Here is a 25126-nt window from a genome sequence, read left to right on the forward strand (position 1 = left end):
AAATGTTAGCCCAGCCTTGTGCCACTTGCTCCTGACAGCATGGCATGAGGATCAGAGATTTATCAGGAGTTTAAGGAGCAAGAGCAAAGGGCCTTGGAGGTAGGAGAACACAAACCTGAGTGCTCTGGTACACAGAACTGTGGGGCTGAGCTGAATATAGAGAAGAGAGTTCTGTGTGTTATCAGTTGTGCCATTTTTAGTCCTTTCAGTGTCACAAGGCTACTCCTTATCATAACATCCAGTTTAAGAGCATAATCTTTTTTTGAAAAAGGGTTATAACCTGGATTTTTTTGTCCTTTGGTTCTCGAGTGTTTTTAAAAATACTTTTTGCCTTTGAGGGAGAGAAGAATTGGTCCTGCACAATATCTCCTTTCCTTTGATGCCTCTCAGTCATGTTGATCCTGCACTTACCTGATGTTATAGCTAGATGTCAGCCTCAGATGTGAATCTGTCACTCACATTTATTTTTGCTCCTTGTCTCTCTGTACCATGGGACTGCTGGGATAGCAGAGAACTGGGACTCGCCTCCTCCTCAAAAGCCTGCCCTAGGGGTTTAATTGTTAAAGTTAACAGAGCCAGTAGAAAGGATTTGCTTTTAACATGCTTGGAGGGGCATGTGTGCTCATGGTAGTTTGGCTTTCTGCTGACTGTTCTGGTGGACAGCTTGTTTTGTCTGGTGGACAGCAGGTAAAACCTTTGCCCATGAAGCTCTGCTCACACCCTTCCTCCCACAGCCTTCCCTCAGACAAAACCACTGGAAAAAACCTTCTGGGACGTGTAAGCAAGCTAATGAAGAGTAGCCTTAAAGGGTTCCAGGGGCTTCCATAATGATGGAGCTTAAAGGGTTCCAGGAGCTTCCATAATGATGGAGCCTCAAAGGGTTCCAGGTGCTTCCATAATGATGGAGCTTAAAGGGTTCCAAGGGCTCCCACAGCAGCTCCACAGAGGCCAGTGTGGTGAGACAGCAGGGCAAGGGCAGAGCCTGAGCTGGGACAGTGCCAGCAGCCAGTGCTGGCAGAGGGTGATTCAGCTGTTCAGTGAGTGCCCCCTGAGCCCAGCAGCCTTGGCACACAGCGTTTGGGCAGAGGGCAGTGTTAAGAATGATCTAACATGTATTACAGGAGGATGCATCAGCTCCCAGAGAGCAGTGAGTCACAGTGTGACTGATGCTGGGGCAGCACGGGGTCACCTCTGCAGGCCTGATTTGGGGTGGGGTGGATGGGGAGAGGCTGGGCCCCTGCAGTGCAGAGGGGCTGTTTTGGTTTAGAGCAGCACAGGTGTTTCCTTTGCAGTCATGGCTCTCTCTGAAGTGCAGCAACTCAGAGCCTGGCTTATGGGAAGCTGGGATCACGTGTGCATTGGGAATGGGGCACACAGCTGGTGCTGGGGCTTTTTCAGTCCTGTCTCTGAGTCAGTGTCATGGGATGGGATGGACAATGCAGATTGTTACTGAAGTTTCAATCACAGTTTTCAAGACTTCAGTGAGAAAATTGCAAATTATATAATATAAGGATTGTATATCCATTATTAAAAACAAGCAGGCTTGCTTTTAAAAGCCCTTGTCTTTCTCTTCTAGGCTTCAGAAATGTCTGTGTGATGTTTATGTTGCCAGGAGCTTACTGCTGCAGGCATTTAGTTACCTGAGGGCTCACTAAGGTCTGATCCCTGTCTCTAACATAGTTCAATTTATCTGAATAATCTTTTAGCCCAGTCTTCTCTTTCCAGGAAGGACAGAAATTGAGAGAATTCTCTCCTGCAGCTCACTGTGTTTCTTGCCTCACTCCAGTCGGTTTAAAGCAAAACCAGCTCCTCAATACATAGATTTGCAGGGTAGATGTGGTGATATGCTCTAATATCAATGTATTGGGAAAAAGAAGTGCCATGAATTATAGGTTCTTGAACTTAAGGGAACTCATCACTAAACTGGGCTGAAGGTCTGTAGCTGCCTTTTCCCCTCCACTGAATTACTGCAGTGTCAGTGCCGTCTTCTACATCATAAGCAACAATAAAAATTGGGGTGACATTGCACGTGCCTTTTGTTGCACTATTCCTTCTCTTGTTTCCCTTAATTTCCCCTACTTGCCTGCAGAGAGATGATTTCCATTCCTGCTTTTGTTTCCTGCCAGACTCAGGCCAAGGAAAAGCAGCAGGTGTAAACACAGAGCTATGAGCAGAACAAACTCATTGGTGGTATTTTGAATGCTTTAGGTGACTTGCTGTAGAAACAGAAATATTTTATTATGATTATTTTTGGTTTGGCAGGGACCTTTGTCTGTTCAAGGTTTTTAAAGGAAATAGAGTTGCACTGCTGACTGCGAGACAGAAATCTGGGCTCAGTGGCTGAATTGCTGAAATCCTGGAATAGTTTGTGTAGGAAGGGTTGTGTGGGGGCCATCTGGGAGTGGGAGTGTGCGTGGTGCCAGGGCTGTGCCCTGGGCGGGTGCAGGGACGCGGGCACTGCAGTCTGCTCCAGGCATTGCTGCCTCCTTCCCTCCACCTGCACTCGTGGCTGCTGCTGCTGCTTCATGCTGGCACAGCCAGGCCTCTGCAGACCCATAACTCAGCAACTGCAGCTGAGGGAGTTTCGAGGCAGTCCCAATGTGGGAAGAGACCAGGATCTGACTCCATGTTTCAGAAGAATGATTTATTATTTGATGATATATATTATATCAAGACTATACTAAAAGAATAGAAGAAAGGATTTCACCAGAAGGCTTGAAAGGAAAGAAGAGTGATAATAAAATCTTGTGACTGACCAGAGTCCAAGCCAGCTGACTGTGATTGGCCATTAATTAGAAACAGCCACATGAGACCAATCACAGCTGCACCTGTTGCATTCCACAGATAATCAAGGTTTACATTTCGTTTCTGAGGCCTCTCAGCTTCTCAGGAGAAAAATCCCAAGGAAAGGATTTTTCATAAAATATCATGGCTACAGAAGTCAACCCTTCCATGGCAGCTCCAAAGGATTAGGTAAACCTTCTGTCACACCATCACTCAGTATCTCCTCGAGGTTATCTCATCTCAGAGAAGAACAATTACTGTACAGATACTGAGTCATCCTTGGGAAGTTGCTTCCAGAAACTGCAAGCACAAAAAAGCTTGAAAACCTTGATTTAGGTTTTCTGTGCATTGTTATTCAAATCTGGAACTTACTACTCAAGGATGTTGTCTCCCATTACCTTTATTTTAAAATCAGGGTGCGGTATGTTACCCGTAGCTCTTGAGAATGTCCAGTGAAATTCTGACTGTGAGGTGAACTAATGTGCCAATGTTTTCTGGTTTTCTTTAGGAAATCAGTAGGCCATGCTTTGCCCATCAATAGTAGCTTTATGGCCAGTAGTCACATTTTGCAGTGTGTCCTTATGCACCTCTTGCATGTTGTAGCAGCTACCTGATAGTTGTCACCCGTTTTGGACCTTCATTTATAGCAATAAACACACAGTATAAATAGAAATAACCACTGGGTTTTCTTGGAAAGAGCTCTATTAAGCATGCAACCTGTAGTAATGTAAGAAGAATTTTTTTTTTTTCCCTCCCACTCAGTAACTTCTTCCTTCCTGGAAATAATGAATGCAGACAATTATCTGTGAGAATGCTGAGAATTTTTAGTAATATGGCAGGAGTTAAAATTGCTAAGTGACTGTACTTAGTTTTAAGTGGAAATGCTTCAAATGTCTGGTTTTGTAAGAGACTTTTGTAATGTTAACATTGTTCCTGATTAACATTCGCTGTGTTAGGGCCACACGAGGACAATAAAGAAGCTGTCCTGTTCTGCACAGTTCCCAAATGGTTGTGGCATGCTTGTCTCCATCCCTGATAGCCAAAGTGAAGTCAGGTGAGGGTGAGGGCATCCTTGGGCAGACAAGTGGGTGGGAAATGCAGGGACGTGGTGGGGTTGGGCAATGTCACTCTTGCTTCTGAGTCACTGATGAGCTAAAAACCTGAGCCGAGTGTGAGGGGTATATTGACAGGGCAAATTGCTGTCACAACAGCTGCCTCTAATCTCATTTTCAGGTATTTATAGTGTGTAAGATAACATTTTCTCTCGAGTGAGCCCTCTGGCAGGCCCCTGGGCACGAGGGGACTGTTTTCTGTCAGCATGGTGTGGAGCAGTACTCTGATTACTTAGAGGGGATCGTTATTGCTGCCTTGCCAGGCTTTGCCCAGTGAGTCTTCAGGTTGAATTTGAGAGCTCTAATGGCCTTGATTGCAGACTAACAAGGAGCTTTGATGCTGTGCTTAAACCCGGAGTGGGCAGAATGGCAAACAGAGAGGGAGCTGAAATATGGGACCTTTGGGACAGTTTCCAGCTTCGACTTGTGATCTTCCTTTGTGCTCCCAGGATTTACCCCGTCTGTGACTCAATTACTTATTTTACACAAGTATGAAAGATTGCTCTAATGTGGCTGCTCCTTTGTTTCTGAGGGTTGTTTTCAGCCAGTGTCCTTAGCAATTGGATTTGCTTCCACATTGTTGTATGCAGAGCTGCCTTTTATTTGCTGCAATTATCTGCTCCCAGCACCGCTCTGCCACACAAAGGTTTGTGCCTGAGCACACACATGTTGGGAGCTGCTGCCCTTGGTGCTCTGGCTCTAGGTGGTAAAGCATAATGTGGAGAGGAAGAGGAATGTTCTGTGGAGTTTTTTGGATCAAGGGAACAGAACTAAGTTTTGAACTCACTAACAGCTTTTGAGTTCCCTCACGCTCCTGTTTATGGGACAGGGAATCAAAATAGTGAGAGTAAAAGGAAAGATAAACAGAACTTTCCTTTATTTCTTCCTTCCCTAACAATGTTATCTGCATAACCCTCCCCATTTTATATCTCATTTGTTTGGAGCTTGGTAGTGCCATAAACATCAACCCAAAACAGATAGCAACATCAAAAGAGAAAGCTGTTATTTTAGATTGCTTTACAGATATTTTTACAAATAACCTATCTATAATACTTTATTTATTTCTACTCTTCATTAACTTCCTTACACATCCCAGAAAGGTTTTTTCCAATGATTTTGTCTTTTCCATTTGTCAAACTTTGGCGCTCTATCTCCGCTTCCAACTGCTCCCCTGTTGTGATTTATAGAGGTTTGGGAATAATTACAGTTGTTTTCTTTAGCTGCTGCTGCATCCATGTGTGTAAGTCCCCAGGATATGTCAAAGAGCCCAAGTTTGTTGTCTAGCCTGGGGAACTGATGTTAGTATACCCTTCAGGAAATATAAAATCAACTATTGTGCCTTGGGGTTTTTACTTTTGTCTTGCTAAGGAGCTGAAAACACATTCACAGAATGTTCTGAGTTGGAAGGGACTCACAAGAATCATTGAATCCAGTTTTTACGTGAATGGCCCATACAGGGATTGAACCCACAACCTTGGTGTTATCAACACCATGCTCTCACCAACTTAGCAAAACACAACCAGCTTAAACTTTTTTTTGCTTGTTTCCTAATTTCAGTCAAGGCTGGGAAAAGACAACACACTTGATAGTCTTTGTTCTTTACTAAGAGTATAGTTGCTGCCTTTGCCTTCCTTTTTTGCAGGGTTTGCCTGCATATCAGCTGTGTCATCCCCACATCCCCTCTAGTGCAGAGGAACCTGGCTTTGGGTCACACAAATGTAGATCAGCATTAATTACATAGGTGGAGAATGCTCCCCTGCTTAAATGAAAACTCTGTCTGGTGACATCTTAATATCTGAGGTGCTTCTGTTAGCAGAGCTCTCACATTGCCCGGGACAGTGTGCAGGCATTTTCATCTGATTTTACAGTTCATAAAGAGAAAGCCAAGAAATACATTTTCAAAGCAGCAACTAACTTTACTTGTTTCTATTTTGGGCAGCCTGATTTGAGGTGTTTGCCAAGCTGTCAGGCCAGCTCACCTACATTTACAGGGGAGCTCAGCAGTGGCTCTGGGCTCATCCCATATCCCTGATTTCCAGTGTCATAACTCTCCTGCAGTACAAGCACTTTTCCTTTTTGCCTGAGCTGGTCAGATGTGTCGTGTCGTGCTCTGTTCCTGTTACAAGTTGGAGTTGAGTGAGCATGGCTGTGTCCTGACCGCACTTCAGACACTTGCTGGCTGGTCACAAGGGCTGCCCTTGGGGAGGGCAGCTTGCTCACCCCGCGGCAGGGCGCTGGAGGTGGCGTGGAGCACGCCAGTGGCGTCACGGCCGCTGCGATTAAATTGCTGTGGAGATAGGAAAAGCCATCTGCTGTTTGTCCCCTCTGCCTGTTGCTGTCCAGCCAAACCTGGCTGACAGGGTGCCAGGCTGTCACATGGAACTGGCCTGGCTGCCATGGGGCCTGGGTGACCCTTGCAGGTGACATGGCACGCCAGGCTGTGACAGAGGGACAGGAGCTGTGCACAGGGCGCGATGGGCACTGGAGTGCGCCGGGCACAGGCACTGCCCCTGCAGCTCTGAGGTCTGGGTGGTCCTGGCTGTGCTGGGCTGGGGATGTGATCCTGGCTGTGCTGGGGATGTGATCCTGGCTGTGCTGGGCTGGGGATGTGATCCTGGCTGTGCTGGGGATGTGATCCTGGCTGTGCTGCCATGGGGATGTGATCCTGGCTGTGCTGGGCTGGGGATGTGATCCTGGCTGTGCTGTGCTGGGGCTGTGATCCTGGCTGTGCTGGGCTGGGAATGTGATCCTGGCTGTGCTGGGGATGTGATCCTGGCTGTGCTGGGCTGGGGATGTGATCCTGGCTGTGCTGGGGATGTGATCCTGGCTGTGCTGCCATGGGGATGTGATCCTGGCTGTGCTGGGCTGGGGATGTGATCCTGGCTGTGCTGTGCTGGGGCTGTGATCCTGGCTGTGCTGGGCTGGGAATGTGATCCTGGCTGGGCTGGGGATGTGATCCTGGCTGTGCTGGGCTGGGGATGTAATCCTGGCTGTGCTGGGGATGTGATCCTGGCTGTGCTGTGCTGGGGATGTGATCCTGGCTGTGCTGGGGATGTGATCCTGGGGGTACTAGGGCTGTGATCCTGGCTGTGCTGTGCTGGGGATGTGATCCTGGCTGTGCTGTGCTGGGGATGTGATCCTGGCTGTGCTGTGCTGGGGATGTGATCCTGGCTGTGCTGGACTGGGGATGTGATCCTGGCTGGGCTGGGCTGGGGATGTGATCCTGGCTGTGCTGGGGATGTGATCCTGGCTGGGCTGGGGATATGCAGCAAGTGCTCGGCTTACAGTGATGAATTCTTATTGATCTTTGCTAATGCCAAGTTAAAGCTTTGGTATTTGCTAGTGCTCTGAATTTTTTTGGCATGCTAATTATTCCTTTGAATTGCAAATGCTTGTTCAGCACAGGGTAAGAGAGATTGGTGATGCTGTGCTGCAAATACTGTCGAACTTTTCCTGTTTATGTCGATGTGCTGTTCTGGTTTTCTCAGGTCAAATTAGACATCACCACATTTTTATTCGGATCACACTACATGTGTGTGTGTGCACATGCATATGCATACACAGATGTAATTTTTTTGTTGTTGTATTAACAGTGGTGCTGTCCAGGAGGAATTTTTTTCCCAACATCATGGTGGAAATATTATGATGATTTTGGAAATGGCTGCAGCTGTCTGAAAATGTAAAAGAAAAGACAAAATAGAAACACAAATATTTTGTGTCTGTGCAGAGAGACTAAAAGGTAATTAGCCAAGGGTAAATAAATGGCTTTGTTTTGAAAGACCCAAAATGGTGACCCGAAATGTTTTGAAAGGTTTTCTGGATGATGGCATTTCTGTGATCAGAGTTTCAGTCCAGAAGTCTCATACAAAAGTGGTAACTGTTGGCAGGGGAGAGCAGTGGAAAGTTATGCCTGCAATAGGAAATCATCTCACTTTTTAAAGTGAATGTTGCTATTTCAGGTTTTAATTTTGATAATTAGCAGTAGCATCTCATTCTCAAATTGCACTTCTAGCAGTAGGTGGTCCAGAATTGCATGAGGTAACTTAATATGCCCTTTTTTTCCTGAGTCTGTAATTGGAAAAAGACAGGAAAAGCTAACTGCTATTAATTGCACAAGCTATTTACAGCAGAGAAAAATGGGTTTCTCATTTGTATACATGCAGAACAGTGTTGGCACTGCTGCTGAGTGCTGCACTTCAGAGGTTTTGCTCTAATACTGAGTATCAAAAACTAATTCCTGTTACAAGCCCTTAGGCAGCACACCCCACCTGGTTCCCAGTTTGGTGGTAACACATTCCCCAGGGCTGCTTTTGTTCTGTGTCCTTGTGAATTCCCCTCACCTCCCCAATGGACATGGCAGCTCCTTGTGAGGGCTCTCTCATGGCTCTCTGCGTTCCTGCCAGCCTTCCTGGGGCCCACAGACCTGTGGAGGATGCACGTCTCTCCTGGCTGGTGTTCCACCAGCTCTGCCTGTGCTCTGCAGATGAGATTGGGCTGCCTGAATTCTGCTGAGGGTGCAGCAGGTGGCCAAGGAGCTCACTGAGGTGTCCTGGTGCTGCAGGGTACACACATGCTGTACCTTAGGGTGAAAACATGCACTGTGGTTTGCATTTGGTGTCAAAATCGCTGTTAATGCAGGCTAGGTTAATGTAAATTGCAAATCCTAGATGTGAGTATCTGTTCACATAATTTAAAGTGATTACACATTTGTGTTTGTGAGAGATGTGAGAGAAGAACCAAAAGGAAGATCACACTTTAACATGTGCTAACATTTTCCTGCTAAAATCTGATCTGCTGGTGTCTTCTGCTGGCCCTCCTGCCTCAGCATTTTCTTGTGATGGACCAGGTTGTTGTTCATAGCTGGTTTCTACTTCCAGTTCTTCCAGTAGGTACTGATGGAATTTTAATTTTTTTCTCTTTCATTGTATTTGGAAATAGTTGGGTTAATTCAGACTGAAAGGTCCTTCAGGAGGTCTTCAGTGTGACCTAATCAGAGCAGGGTCAGCCATGAGACCAGACCAAGTGCTCAAGGCTTTATCCAGTCGAGCCTTTCAGAAGTGACAAAGGTGAATGTATGGATGCCCAGTTGGCCTGAGCAAACTCCAGCAGTGAGATAAGGAGATACAGAGCTGGTTACCACTAAAGTTTGCCTTGATTCTTCAGCAAGCCAGAGGTGCAAAGCTTTGAGCTATAATTGAAGGTGGGACAGATGTTACACGTGCATTGGAACTTCACAGTGAATCCCCATCTAAAAAGATTTATAATTTCCCAGTTAATTTCCAGATGATCTTTTTTAACATGCTGAGGGTAGCAGATGTGTTTGTTGTATCCCACTCTTTAAAGTCATTTTAGGAAGTTGAGCAGATGGATGCCTTTTGAAATGCAGCAGCTGCAGCGGCGTTGCTGCGTGTGCCAGCGGGGATGGGAGGAACAGCAGCTGGGAAGGGCTTTGCTTGTGAGGAGCTGACCCATGTGCCAGCAGCCAGCCAGGGACCACTGTTGTGACAGCAATCATTGACTACACTGCCTTTACTATTATTATTATTTTACTGTGCAGTCAGTTGAGTTTCTGGACAGCTGGGACAGGTTGTTCTACCGCTGGAATAAACAGAGCTCGTGTTAATTCTCATTCAGGAAGCGATTATGTCTCAAAACACAGAAAATCATTCCATCATCTGTGTGCTGTTTGTTTGGGAAAAGGTTGTGTGTTACAGTGTCCTTGCTGCTAACATTTCAAGGGGAAATGCAAAATTCAGAAAATTTCTCTCTCAGTGCTATGTCTTAGTGTGTTGTTTGTTGTCCAGTGATGAACATCAGCCAGATCTCTAGTAGGGCCATGGGCTGTTTTGACACTTATACCTTCCCAAAATGTTCCAGATGGTGAGAGCAGTGTTATTCAAAATCTTATTGATGGGGTGTGTAAAATGAATGCAAGCCTGTCAGGTTTTCATACTGTGGCTGTAAACCATTGAGTTCAGTACAGCACCATGGGTAAAACTCAGGGTGGCAGGAAGCCTGTCACCTTAAAAAAATTAAAATTGATTAAATGTTGAAATATCAGAGCTGTTTAGGGCAACAAATGTGTAACTAATCGTTACAGTGGGAACCTCCTTTGATTTGGTAGGAAACAAAATATTAGGACAGCATTCATGACTAGGTTTTAATGTCAATTTTGGATGGTGGATATTAAAAATGCTTGAAAAAAATCAGTGTTAGAACAGCACAGGAGGGTTAGTTATCAGTTTGCTAATGGGAGAACAAAGGAAATACAAGGAAATTTGAGAAGGGAAGCTTGACCCTGCCATGCACGAGGCTGCACAGTGGACCTGCAGCACCTTAAATTTGATTATTTTGTGCTAGGTTAATAGAGAGATTAAAGAATAACTGTTTTCTGTACATTTCCTTGCAAAGTGATTATTTAAGCTTTCTGTTTAAAACTGAGTGTGATATTCAGCAGGTGCAAGTAAACGGACTTGTGGTTTTTAGGTTTTTTCTCCCTCAAACAGACATGAGGTTTTTAGGTTTTTTAAAAGAAAATGAGTTATTCCTATTTGCTTCTCCCCCACCCCAGTTTATGGGTTAGGTAATCCTCATCAAATTCCCTTGCTAGATCATCACAGTGGGAATGGAGGTTGGTTTTGGGGATGTTGACTCTCAGGAATGGTCATGGTGTTGGGTTGATGGTTGATTTATGTCTGTGTAAATCTGAAGAAATTTCCCTGAACTTTTTGATTTAAGAATTTCACTAGAACCATTACCCCAAAATTTAGCTGACTAGGGTGTGCTTTTATTTTCCATAAACATCAACTCAGGACAAATCTTTCTTTAAAGGAGGTAGGCAGCATTCATTTCAGAGCATTATGTTAGGCACTTTCTGTGTTTCCTTTGATACCAGTGTGGACAATCTAGGTTTGTATGTTATTTTTTTCTGGTAACACGTTCAGAAATAGCTGGTGTTCATGTTGTTGCAATTAGTGCCAGTCTGTGGTGCATTGCAGGTGACTTCCAGCACAGAGCTGCTGCTGAGCGGTTGCCCTGTGGAAATGTGGAAATGCTCCCTTTTGTTTTCTTTTGGATTCCAGGGAAGAGTGGCTGCCTGCAGGCTTGGGTTGTGAAGTGTATTTAGCAAAAACTGGAAGTGTAGGATGGCAGTCATCGTTCCCTGACATCAGCTGGCAGTGGGTGAGCACCTCAAGCACTTGTTCCATGGCTCCAGAGCTGCACGGTGCAGCACCAGCTCAACTGGATGCTTGGGTCAGTAGGCAAGAGGATTTTTTTACTAGAAATTTGTACTGAGGGGAGTGGAGATAATGTGAGTGTATTATAGGATTGGATCGCTCTGTAAAGAAGATTTTGATAAATACTTCGAATTTGGAAGGCAAATTCTGATGTTGGCTGTAGAGAAACAGCACTGATTTGGGCAAGTGAAAATCTGGTCCCATCTACTTAGTGTGAGTAGTGCAACTTTGCTCTTTACAAAATAGCTGAAGTTGCTTAATGATAATCTGGCCAATTTGTGTTTGTTCAGAACTGCTGATGTGGGAGAGACTGATGGCAGCTGAGGGTGGGTTGGAATGCTTAAGCAGATCCAGTTGTAAAAAGGCTTTGAAATACAGCCTTTTCTTCCAATCTGCTTCTCAGATGGTTTCTGCCTTTAGGCTCTGACAACTCTTCCAGATGATGGAGCAGGTTCATTTGAAATGTGCCAGCAAGGTTACAGAAGGTGACTACCTGATGATGTGAGGTTGTTAGCTTGTAAGTGGTGGCTATTTTTAACATGCCACTCTCCAGAGGGGAAGAGAGAACAGCAGCAGAGGGAAGAGAGCATTTTTTTAGGTCCTCTCCTTCACATTTCATCTTAACGTGACGGTTCTTAAAGTCAAGAGTAGCTTGTGGTATTTATATCATCATCATCATCACCTTCCTTCTGTGATGTGCTCACTAGTCACAGGTGTTTTCTTTGCTTTTCCAAACACACCAAGCCATAGGCAATGTCAAGTCAGGCATGAATTAATATAGGAGCTGGTACCATTAACCTTGTGGAAACAAAGGACACATGGACAGATTAAGAATACCCAGATGCACATCTCTGTCGGGAGGACGTGATCTGCAAGTCTCTTTCCAAAACAGTGCTGCAGTGTTTATTGCAGGTGCTGTTAGTGGCAGGGAGAGATGATGTCCATTGCTACGGACACAGAGATGTGCAGGTCAAGGTGAGCTATGGGCTGGCCTGACAGGGCTCCTCTGTTAGGATCATAAAGATTATTCATGTGTGTATGCTTTACACTGCGGTCGCTGCTGCTGTGACCGTGGCACAGACAAACAGTAAGCATCTGCATCCTACACCACCACAGAAAACATTAATTCAAATAAGCTCTTGCATTCCTCATCCCTGTCAGTCCTGTTCCTGATGAGTTTAGGTCTGAGGAATGAACTTTACATGCAAGGTCAGAGAGATGGACCTTTTCAAAGCCCATCACAGAACTCCCATCAGTCAGTGTCTCAAGACAGCAGGGCCCAGTTTTTATTAGATTGTGGGAAACTGATATGGCTACAAATCCAAAAGCAATGGGAGCATAATGAATTCAAAGCTGTGAGTTTGCATTTGCTGTGACAATAGAAACGTATGAAGTTATGGAGTGCAGTGCTACTCCAGGCTTACGTTAAAAAACCATGCAGCACTCTAGTACAGAAATGGGATTAAATGTGAGCATTGTTCAGAAGGTGCTAATTATAAATGGTGCCGTTTTCTGTCACCATGCAAGAGCATTTGCTTATTTGCTTGTATCACTGGTGTGGCCAGTGACATTTCCTGTGTATTTTCTGAAAATGAGTGGAACAGATGTTCTTGTCCAGGTGGAACTTGGCTTCTATATTTTTAAAAATATTACACCATTATAAAATGAAGTGGAATTAAACCCAGTGTAAATTAGAAGCATGTCAGGGGACTACAAGTGGAATTTTAGATCAGAATTAGTGTAATGCAGACAAGATTTCTGTCAAAAGAACTGGGAACAGAACCAAGGTTTCCTCCTCTTCTCACTGCTCTATATAAAGAACTCACATGTACAGATTATAATTGCTGTGGTGAGAGGATGCCAAATTATATAATGCTTCTATCCACATTCCTCCTTCTAATCTCTACTGTTCCCCATGGGGGAACACAACAAAAAATTAAGGGGTTTACACCTTTACTCCTCTACATCCTTATGGGTTCTTTCATGGAATGGTAATATGAATGTACAGATGGGATCAGCCCTTTCAATGTTTGATACTGATGAGGAACAAAAGATGGATGTGAATGTGCAGAACGCCTGCAGTACCAAAAATAGATCCGTATGTATTCCTGTCGTAACTTCAGTGAGGTTGATGGAGCTGTGCCAGGGCTGAGCGTGCCCACAGTCTGTGTGACAGCTGCCTTGATGAGAATGGCTTGGAGAGAACAATTCAGCCCTCTGATTCTGACTCTGTGTCACAGTCTGACACACATTTTAGGGATATTCACCTCGGCTTGAAATTATTTTTCTGGGAGATTGCTGATCCATCCTTGATGCCTAAAAGCCGAGGATAGACTTGATCAAGGTATTTTCAAGCCTTGAGTTCAGTTCCATCAGCAGTTCTGAATCACCAGACCAGCTAATGAGGTCTTCTAATTGATAGCATAATTCTACATGGTTTTTCCATTTAGGCTAATGTAACATTTGGCTTTGTTGAGGATGAATATTAACCACAAGTTGAAAGGAAGGTCTGATTCTCTGATCTTACTGCAATATTTCATCAAGGTTTTTATTTTATTTGCAATACCCACATGCAATTCATACAAACATTTTCTTTCCACTGGGGTATAGAGACCCTCTTTTAATTGATAATGTGTGGGCTGTGGAGGCAGCTTCAGTGGTTTTACTGTTCCAGAAGCATTCATCTCATTCATAAAGATCATCTGTTCAAGAGCAGTCAGCTCTGGGCTTTTGTTCTCTTCCCTGCCTTTATTTTGGGCAATGTGCTGACTTGCCTACAAGCTCTTGAACTACAGGCCATTCAAATAGTTTCCTCTGGTGTGTTAAGTTCTTGAGTTCACATGAGCCTGCTCACTAAAATTTTGAGAGTATTAAGCCAGTTCTCAACACCAGAGTCTTGGCACTTGAGGTGACACTCCATGGTGCTGAGCAGTCACAGCTTGAGTCCAAAGCAGTGATACTTTCTGAGCTTCAAAATCAGCTGTGGAAGCCAAATCAGTAGGGTTTGTTGTGGCTTCATTGTATTGTTTTTTTCTAACAGGGAACTGCTTGTTTCTAGCATTTTTCCTTCCATATTTCCCCATTTGGGGAGTGGGTGGATGCTGCCTCAACTACAGGCAGATAAGGAGGGGATGTTGTGGTTATTCAGGCAAAGATACTCATCAGACAGACTTAAAGCTGCAAGGGAATTTCTCCTAGTCATAGGCTTACCCAACATTTCTGGGAAGGAATGAAGCTCTTGCTTTTTGTTTAGATAATTCACCTCCTTTTTAAAGGGTACTTACTCCTGCCTTAGACACAGAAATTTGGGTGACTCAAAACAGGGAAGGGAAAACTGATTGGACTTTTCAAAATAAGAGACAGGTTCCCAGATCCCTTTGACTGTCTAAGAGAAGTAGTTTCTTCTAAAAATCCTAGCCTTAAAGCTAGATAAAAACTAATTTATTAAGCAATAACAACAACAAAAACAACCCAAAACCAAAAACACAGACAACCCAAAAACTTGCCAATTCCAAAGACAGCCAAAATTGATGTTGCCAGTCTTTGCAGATAGAGCCTGTATTGTGATATAATTTATGATCTCATGTGACTACACTGCCACTGGATACAGCAGCATTTCAGTGCCATTATGCTGGGATGTTTAGATATGTAAAGCAAAATATCTATAACATCAAAACTCCCCCAGGGTTTAGATTATTAGAGGCAAAGGATTATTAGAGGCAAACTATGAGAGTCCATGAGAGAAGCAGTAATTCTAGGTCACTCTTCAAATATATTGTCAGGAATTCACATTAAGCTTTGATGAAGAATATGTCCACTGATTTGGCAAAATATCTGTCAGGATCATAGACTGTATTCAGAAGAAATCATATTCAGTAGGTTGGACTGCACACTGAGAAATCAGTAAAACTCCTCTGAGTGTCCAAAGGAACTGTGGAGTATTTAATCCACCATCATCAAAGGATCAGATTCCATTATTGTTATGGAAGCAATGAAATGAATCCTTTTCTTTTGGTCAGATTAACTCTGTGGCTTGTTTGGTATCCCATGCCCTAGCCAGTTTTCCAGGATAAAAACAGAACAACAAAAACTGGCAAGTTGGGTGCAGCAGGGACTGGTGGCATGAACCTCATAAACGTGTAAGTGAAGAACAGAGTGTAAAGCTGTCAGTTAGATCTTCTAATAGCTTTTAAACCTTACTGTATTTTATTACAGATCTAAAATTAGCCTGGTTTTCAGGCCTGGATCTTTTTCAAGATGTTCTTACTGGAGCCCAACCTTCCCTAAGCCAGCAGGGCTGAGTTCTCAGCATGGAACGATGGAAATGGTGTTGGAGCATCTGACACATTTCTGCTCCAAGGACTACCAGTCCTCTCAGATGGTAAATTTACATTCTTTATCGACTTGTAGGGTTTTGAAGTGTTTTATATGGCTGTGTTTAAGCTGACATTGTGGACAGTTATGGCAGAACATTAGAAGACTTGTCTTGGTGGGATATCAGTGAGGTGGATCATGAGGAACATATGCTTTCCCATGTGAAATTGGTGGAGAAAGAGATTGAGGTGGAAACAGTTACTTAAAAAACCAGCTACCATAAAATTTACCCTTCTGTATTTACTACAAAACAGCCAGCAGAAGTGGTACAGGTGGAAGCAGAATTGCTGAAAAATCCCAGCAACAGACAGAACATGTGAGCTTTGTGTGGGAACTTGAATTACATTTTACATTGCAATGTTAGAGGAAGAATAGTACTTGATAATAAGTAGAGCACAGTTTCTGACTTTAGTTTTTAGTTCTGCCACTTGGTTGCTGTGTAACCTTGGGTAAGTCATTGAGGATGGCATCTGCAGAAGGATCCAACAGTGCTGTCTTTCACCCTGGAGATGCCTACAATGCAATCCAAAAAATGCCTCCTTTTTCTGTCTGAAAGAGTCTCAGCTGTAAAATCCTGAGGTTTGCTCATGTAAAAGTTCCTGAAAAGACTGAGTGTTAAATAGGCAGGTCCCAGCTCCCCTTGCCATGTATGATTGAGCATGATTGAGCCTCCCTTCCCCAAGCACAGCTCACAGCCTGGATGGGGCTGGGCTTCCTCTGTCCTGATGAATCGCTTCACCCAGTGTGTATTTCAGACATTCAAGTGCAGGTTCCTTGCTTCTCTGGATGCCCTGGAAGTGTTTGAGGCTGGGCTGGATGGGGCTTTGAGCAGCCTGGACTAGTGGAAGGTGTGCCTGCCCACTGTCTTTCTCGTAGTGAGGGACAGGTCAGAGCCTTAGCTGGGCGCTGTGGCACTCTGTGTCCATCGCTTGGTGCCTTGATTTCGGATATCAATCTCCCCCCGGCCGGGATGGTGCAGGTGTGCACAGCAAGGGGAACGTGTGCAGCTCTGCAATGGGTCAGGATGGGCAGGAATCCGGGGCTTGTAAGGGATCCCGGCAGCGTGGGGAGGAACCTGCGACACCGAGAGCCTCCCCAGAGCCAAGAGTTGCTATAATAGGGCCGGATTACTCACTGTGCTTATTCAAATTCCTGTTGATGCTGGCAGCGGGAGTTTTTCCCGAACGGCCACGAACAATAAGTCACCTCCAGGTGTTTTGATTTGAATTTTTTTTTTTTTTTTCAAATTTCAAAAAGAAACCGATCCCCGGCTCGGTCCGTGCCGCGCCCCCGGAGCATCCATCCATCCATCCTTTGGAGCATCCATCCCTCCAGACCCCTCCGCCGCTCCTCCCCCTGCGGAGAGAGAGGGTGCGATTTCTTTTTTTATTTATTTATTTTTTTGTTGCTGGTGCTGGGAGCGGCAGGGCCAATCGGGGCCCGCCCTGCCCGCTCGGTGCCGGGCTGCAGCCGCCTCCCTCCGTCCATCGGTCGGTCCGTCCCGCCCGTGCCGGCCCCCGGGCTGCGGGAGCCGAGCCCGCTGCACTGCGGGCGGGACCGTGAGCTGTGCCTGCTGCTCTCCCTTCCCGCTCCGCGCTGAACCGCTTTCATTTTTAATCCCGCTTGTTTTTACCCCCGCCCTCCCGGGTTTTTATGCTCAGCACTAGGGGAGCCGGGAAATTTTGTGGCCGCTGATGTATTTTGATTTAAAAATCGCTGTCAGCGGACGTTTCTCCTTCTGCTCCGGCATCGTTGTCCTGTTCACAGCTATTTAGGCTTAAGGAGCTTGATTCTCTAAGGCTTGTATCCAAGGGCATCAGTCATTAACACACTGAGCTACATCTGCTTCTTGGCTAAGGCTGAAGAAGGACATCTTAAGCTGGAAATCCTGCTCGCTCACTCTCTAGTGCTTACGGAAGGGGAAGCATATGCAGCAGCAGGTTCCTTTTTTTTTTTTTTTTTTTTTTTTTTCCCCCCCAAAGGCTGCCTCACTTTGGAGATGCAGTGACAAGATAATGGAGTGAAAGTCTTTCATTTCCAGGCAAGAAAATTGCAGGAGTCAGATAGAGAAAGGAAGGAGCAAGTTACATAGCAGAAATAGGAAAGAGGACAGTGGTAAGGAACTGAAAATAAAATTAGAGGAAACAGGTGGAAGGCTGGCATAAAGCTGGGAGATATTTTGGACTGGAAGTGGTGTGTTTTTTCTTCTTTTTTTTTTTTCCTTTTTTCCTTTCTTTTTTTTTTTTTTTAAGGTTTTTTTTTTTAATTGGTTTTATTGTTGATTTTAAATTCTAAGCTGATTTTGGAGCTCTCTGCAGTAACCAGGCTGCTTTAGAGCAGAGCAGCTTCCCCAACGTGTCATTTTCTCTCTCCCTGCCTGCTGTCTCTGCTGTTGCTGCTGCTGACAGAAACGTGTTAGGAAAGCAGAAAGAGAAAATGCCAGCCATCCTGGTAGCCTCCAAAATGAAATCGGGACTACCTAAACCCGTCCACAGCGCTGCTCCAATCCTGCATGTCCCGACAGCCAGGACCATCCCACAGCCCTGCTACCTGAAGTTTGGGAACAAGGTGGAGGTGACGAAGCCATTGTATTCCAGCCAGATTCCTCTCAAATCATCCAGCGGACAAGAAAACGCGGGAGACGGCCTCCCAGCGAGGAAGAGTAGCTCGGTAGAAAATGGATTTGACACACAGGTTAGCAGGCACCGAATGCTGGGGCGGTGTATGCCAGAATTTATGTCTGTGTTGAGTGTGCAGCAGGATTTCTGGGGTAAATAGCATGGGATCGCAGGGAAGGGATGTGTGTGTGTGTGTGCCAACATCTGTCTGCAGTGGTGGGATGTTTTATGTTGCACACAGTGGCATGTGTAATTCTGTCAGCGTGATGGAGCTGATGGGGGTGCTGAGGGCTGGGGCTGCGTGTGCTGCTTGCCTGTGCTGCCTTCTCCATTGCCTCTGTTTGAACCGAGGGGGGGATTTGCAGGAGGGAGATGGTGGAGATGGTGTTTGTGGAGTGTGTTCTTTGTGTGCTTTCTGGAGGTGCTAAGTGTGAGGGCTGGCTCGTGTGCCTGGGCTGGGGAAGGATTGCTGCTTGTCACGGATGTGTTTTGTGTTCAGTCATGGACTGTACCAGAGCACTAGTTGTGTGAACGTTCTGTGGGGAGTGAATGGGAACCAGTGCTTGACGCTAGATTACAATATGCATGTCATTCAGTGCAGCTAAATTAAACAGATTATGTAGGAAATGAATACTAAAGTGGAATTGCCTGTATAATGCTATATGTGCATGACATCATAGATGCAGCACATCAGCAGTACACACATTTTAGGTTTCCCTTTAACCTGTGTCAGCCTTCTAATGTGTTTTTATATGTGCTGCTTGCTGTACAGGGAGGAGAGATGCCCGTTGCTGAAGTGGTTTGATTTCTGTCGTTGTCGGAGGTTGTCGGTGTGGCTGGGGCTTTGCAGCAGCGTGGGCACAGCGTGTGTGTGACTGTGCTAGGGAGGGAGCAGAGCAGATGGGCTGCTGCAGCAAGCACAATTGATTGCTGTGCTCCAGAGATGGCTCTACAGCCCTGGGATGTGTTTTGGCAACAGCCATATACGTTACACGCTGCTTCTGCCCATATCTGAGCCCAGTGGAAGGTGATACCATTGTGCCGAGAGAGGGAAATGATGACAGAGACTCACCTGGGTTTTTTTTCCTTCTTTGAGGAATAATGGATCATCCCTACCACCTAGATTGTGAAATGTGTGGCCTGGTAACCCTGTTCCCTTCAGACAAGCGTGCCTGCTGATGGGGCGTGTTTGACCGCATGCCCTGATTTCAGGATATGCTGCACTTTCCCTGCTGGTAGACAGGGTGACGTACTGGGCTGCTCAGGCCAGACAGATATGACTGGAGCAGTTCCTGAGGGACTGAGAGCAGGAAAAGGAGACAGCCAAGCAGGGATGGAGGGCAGTGGCAGCAGACAGACCAACCTGTGCATCACGTCTTGCCCTTACCAGATAATCAAGTGCTCTCTCTCACTCGTGCCCGAGTCTGTCCTTGTGATTATGAAACGTCAGCAAAATCTCATTATCTGCTGCCCTTTCTCTCACACGTGCCAGGGTTTCTGCATGGAAATCCACATTGCTGAAAAAGTGGTTGTTATTCAGAAATACTTTCCCGTCTTGTAACAGATTATGCTCACGGAGATCTGCCAGTGGGAGCCTTTGCAGCATTAAGGGCAACACTATGGTGATTTTAACCCTTACAAGGATGTGGAGCAAACCCCATTTTTTGTAGCCTGATGATGAAAGGGTCTTGATGCTAACTTGTTATGTTTGAACAGGGAAAGATTTTGGCTAAGGAAATGTCAGATAATTTTACATTTTTGATTTCTTCAGCAGCAGGAGAAATCTTAAGCTTTGCATTCTCAGTAATCTCTGGCTGGCAGTCTGAGCAGATGACCAGCACCTTTTAATTTGTGAACCAGTGAGGCTTTTTTCACTACCTATTATCCTGAATAAACACAGTAATTTTTTTGTTGTTCAGCAGTTTTGCTGATCCTTTGAGCTTTGATCTTTCTGCCCACAAAAGCATGCAGGGTTTTGCCATTCAAGGTGGTAATTTGGAATGGCAGTCCACATCTAGAGGGAGATTTTTCCAGATGTGTTGTGTCAAGGGCACTGTTCATTCCTTTTCCAACTGTTCTTCCCTGCCAAGGAAGGAGGAAGAGGATGGATGGACAGCTGCCAGCTGATAGCTCAGCAGCTGGAGCTTTTATCTTGGAAGAACTTCAGCTATATTCAGGTACAAAAGTGCTTTCTGATAATAACCATGGTAAGGTTTAGGCTTGAACACCAGGTCTGAATAGCTTGAGAGTCTGAGGGTGATCACTTTGCTCTTCTGGGGGGTTTGTCTGGAGCACCAACATGACCCTCATAATTTTATTGGGCAGGCACCTGGCATCTCCTGTGATATTCTTACAGTAGGAATTATAGTTTACATCCACAAGCTGGACCATTGCCCAGTGTTTTGGCTCCTCTCCTCTGTAGATCTTGGTCCCTCTGCAGAATTTTCAGCCCACAAGAAAGGACATCCTCCTGTGTGGGTGGAGGGAGAATGAGAGAGCGATTCTGTCACTTGGACTAATTCTCTTGGTTCTGGGAGTATTTCAGGGAGTTGTTCTTAATCCTTTTTGCACTACATAATACCAAATTTAGTGGCTTATTGGACTGATTGTTCTGTAGAAGAGTCTAGAGCACAGTCCAGAAGCCAGCCTATGAGGATACCATGTTCTCATGCTGGGTCAGCATTTTTCAAGCCACTTACACACCACTGCAAAGCTTCGTGAGCTTTCTTGGTGCCAGTTGGTACCTTTCTAGAACCTGATTCTTCAGAGAACATGAGCACTGCAGGTGGTATTCATTAAAGCACCAATTATTTTTAAAAACCTGCTGAAATTCAAGATGTCCCACTCACAAATGTGATATCAGTGAAAACTTCTAAATGTTTTGCTGATTTTGTTCCTCTTGATATGGTTTTACGTGTGTTAGCTGGGTTTTATATAACTGGAAGTTTTGTGTCTTTCGGCTTTATAAGGGCAGTGTGTTTTAAAATGCAGTGCAATTTATAAAAAGCACACTTCAGAGTATTTCAGGGGCACTTTCCAAAGAAAGGCCTGAGAATTTTAGCATCAAGCCCGTTGTAAATGCTAGTCGGAAATCTTAGGTTGATGAATCATGGCAGTATTATTCCTATTTTACTGTTACTGATATACACACTCTATTTTTCCATATTAAATCCCCTGTGTTGTGCACAACAGTATCTGACTGTTGCACTGGTGCTTATTGTGTCTAATTTGAAAACACCGCCAATAAATTGTACTACCCATATTTAGAGAGAATTGTTTTGGAAATATTTAACTTTGTTACCAGAGAAACTTCTGTTGAGTGGATAGCAAGATTCTCATCTCTCATCTACAGCATGGTATTTCTCAGTGGTTCTGAGAAAGTCGGATGCATTTGGCTACTAAATTTGCATTAGTTGTTTAAGAAAGAAATCATTGCCCATTAGGAGTCCATGGCTGGGTGTAATTGTTCATGCAGATGCAAGAAGGAAGATGCCATTTTGAATATCACTGAAGGAGATAATGGATTTCATTACTGTGTTTATTGCTGCTATATTTTATTCTCCAAATTCCTGATTTTCTTTCTCCAGAGAACCTGAAAAATAAATTAAAATAATCACTGTTTGTACCTTCAGTAACTAAGCAGCACTAAAGGATCAGGACCTTGCTAAATGGTTGGTCCCACCCTTCCACTAAAACACTTGCGAGTTAAGAGAGATCTATTTAACCTGGGTTTAAAATATGTGTGTTCAGCAATTACCTGTAATTGTGCTTTGTTTGGCTGGGAGGGGAGGGGCTGGGAATTGGTATTTCTTGGTAAACTTCTTTGCAATATTCATTTGCTGAAAACTCTCCTGGTGGACCTGGCAGGCAGGTGATGACAGAGTGTGATGTTCTCCCTCACTTTTCTCTTTCACTGCACTAGGCAAAGCCCAGGATGTCTACAACTCTTGCAACTCCTTGTGCTGTCTACAGAGCTCTTCTTAGTTTCTCTATACCCTTATTTTTTACTAATTCTGTTTAAAAGTGGTTAGATATTGTCTGAAATCAAGCTGCCTCGCTCAGCTGGGTTTTTCTTCATATTGCTTTCCCAGTTAGTGAAGATCTTGTTGAGTTTGGCAGCCTGGATCTGGGGTGGTCTAGTTCTGGAGTGTTCTAGATGTCCCTATTTTCTAGTCTTACACTAGATTTTTTTGCCTAGTGATTCTTTCCTAATTTTTCAAGACCATCTACACCTGGGTTGTGTTCCAGAACATTTGCCCCACCTGTTGAGGTTAAAACCATCTCTGGTTTTGGCCTCATTGCCCATTCTGTAGTCCAAGTAATGGCAAGGGTGTGGAAGGTCTGTCACAGCTCCCTGACAGGGATGGAGTGGACAGGCTTTCCCAGGTTGGTGGCACACTGCTGGCACATTCCAGGCAGTTGAGCCAGCTGTGCACTGCTCTCAAACTGACTAACTTCACAGGTTCCTCTAGTGTTTTCCCAAACCTCAAATTTAGGCTCACATCAGGTGTTTGATGAGCTGCATGTGACCCATGCTCTGTGGGCTCTCAGTTGTCTTCTCTGCCTCGCTCCCCTTGTGCCCATGCCATTAGCAATCCATTAGCAATGCAAACGAAGCCACACAGTTCAGATATTAGTAATTATTTTTCTGTATTTTTAATTAACTTTAACTGTTTAAACCTCCATATCTTCACTATCTTGCCAAAGTGAAGCTTCACAGACAGAAGGATTAATGGAGCATATTGCAGGGAAGTGATGCCTTCCTTCTGACGTGCATTAGCCGTGTTTGTGTGTGTTTCACAGTTCTCATACCAAACCAGCTTGCAGAAGGGATAGGAATCAAGCAAATCTTTATCTGGACCCAGTTTAAACTCAGATGAACATCAGCTGGTTTCAGTGCCATTGCATGAGCTGCCTCAGTCGTGTGAAATTTGGTCTCGCTATGACTGCTGAGCTAATTATGAATGAAATTACGAGAAATGTGGTCAATCATACTGATAACTTTCACATAAAAGATTGCTTTTTGCAGCTGGAAGAAACTCAATGGAGTCATGTTTAGGATATGAACAAAGGATAGGTTTTACTGAAGTTGGGCGAAGCTGAGGAAAACTATAGATTCAGACTATCAAAATACATAAGCACAAAATAAATTTGAAATTGGTGCTGATGAGCTTGTTGGTATGATTATAGTTATGTACCTAAGTCATTCTTACAAGAAAGCCTCTGCTGGATCTTTATGATGGATTTATTTTTTTTTACACCCACTGTAAGCAATTTGAGGCTACTAAGTAGCCAAATTCTTCTTCTATTTAGGATTGTTGTTGGTTTGATCTATTTCTAGATACATACTGAAAAACATTTAATTGTTGGAGGGTGGGGGAGGGTTTGCTCTGGATGAAATGTTCTCAGGTAGAAAACAAGATAACAATTCCCAAGTTGTTGTACTGTGATTATTAACATGGGTTTTTCTGTGATTTGTCTTTTGCTATAAAGAGCTACATTTTCTGAAGCCTTGCATTTGAACAGCAGGTGTAACATTGCGCTATGAGTTCAGGAGGTTCTTTAAGCATTGGGTTTTCATTTAGAATGTACAAAGGGTTACTTTGCATAAAGTAACTTTGTTCAAAGCTCCATTTGTTTTTTTATCATATTGGAAAATGGTTTTTTCTCCCTCTTACTTGTGACAGTCTATCTATCTGTCTGGCTTGAAAATTTGAATATGCTTAACCTAAAGCACCTTAGAGGTAGTGATATTGTTCTTATTTTTTGGAGAACATTTGTGAAGTGGATGGCTAAGGCACAGAGAAATGTAGCCAAGGTCAGAAAGTCTGCAGCTCTACAGAAAATTACTCGCTGGTCCCTTGATGCTAGATTATCTTTCTCCTTTGCAGCTACTTGTTAACAGCTCAAAATGCTCATGCATATGGTGTCCATGTGTTCTCCTTCTGTCCTTGGAACTGTTAGTTCACTCCATTAAGTTGAATTTCTGAAGTGAACACTCTCACTTTTTTGTCCCTGCTTTAGCAAGTGATTTTTATCACCTTCTGCTGTGACACCAAGCAGAAAGAGGTACAAGCATATTGATAGAGGAGAACAACAGATACTGCTTTTGAAATCTGCTGGCGCTGAACCTGAGCTGTAGTTCTCAAAAAGAAAAAAAATCTGATTATAAAGAAGTCTGATAAACAAATAATTAACTTTCCCCAAGTTTCAAGTATCTAGGAAGTTAAAAAAAAAAAAAAAAACAACAACAAAAAAAACCCCAAACAAACAACACCCCAAAACCCCAAACCAACACTACTTGTGCTCTTTTTGCCTGTCCAGAGGGTATCAGAAAAGAGAGCCTTTATTTACTGAGATATGTGGATTAAGTCCTGGGTTTTGGAAATTAAGGATTGGTACTGGCTGGTTTTAATTTACTTTTAAGAGTCCTTTGAGAAACATTGTCTGCTCTGTAATTTTACTTTCCAGATTGTCTCACCACTAGATTTAAATCTCTGAACAATTTGTAGAGAATTTTAATGCTTCTAGCCTAAAAGTTCCCTCTTCTTACCAAAGTGGAAGAAATTAAGGAGGTGCTTAAATCAATAATTATTTTGCTTGAACTTTCCAAGTTTGCAACAGGATAAATATTGTAAGTGCTGTTTGAGAAGAAATATTTGTGAATTAAGCAATAGCTGGGCCTTTAATTGAAAGGTGTGTGCTCTGCTCTTGACCTTTTTTCCCATTTATTTTTTTGCTTCTTGAAGCTTTGGAGCTAAATCTTCTACTTTTTATTTTGGTATAAATCAAAAGATGCTCTGAAGATTTTAACCCATTAATCTGTTTTTTTCTTTGCAGCAAACTGTAGAATCTCATTTTCCTGAGAAATTCACCTGGCTAAAAATACCCTGCTTTAATATTATTTTTAGAAACATCTATATTTGAAGTATATAAATGGTTAGCTATGATGTGTATTATTAGACATGAACGGTTGGTACATTTTGTAACAGGAAGCTGC

The 25126-nt window shown here is 44.0% G+C and overlaps 1 protein-coding gene across 3 annotated transcripts in view; it reads left to right on the forward strand.

Annotated features, from left to right (window-relative positions):
- Positions 1-25126, forward strand: part of NAV2 (neuron navigator 2) — a 368440-nt gene that overhangs the window by 148067 nt on the left and 195247 nt on the right. For 2 of the 3 annotated variants that reach the window (XM_058027189.1, XM_058027191.1), the window contains exon 1: positions 17466-18202. The exons of the other annotated variant lie outside the window; for it this stretch is intronic. In XM_058027189.1, the coding sequence (XP_057883172.1) occupies positions 17945-18202 (258 nt within the window). In that variant the 5' untranslated portion in view covers positions 17466-17944. Of the gene's footprint in view, positions 1-17465; positions 18203-25126 lie in introns of those variants that run through there. 3 annotated transcript variants of the gene reach the window in all.

Source organism: Melospiza georgiana, chromosome 6 (assembly GCF_028018845.1).
Source record: "Melospiza georgiana isolate bMelGeo1 chromosome 6, bMelGeo1.pri, whole genome shotgun sequence".
Taxonomy (NCBI): Eukaryota; Metazoa; Chordata; class Aves; order Passeriformes; family Passerellidae; genus Melospiza; species Melospiza georgiana.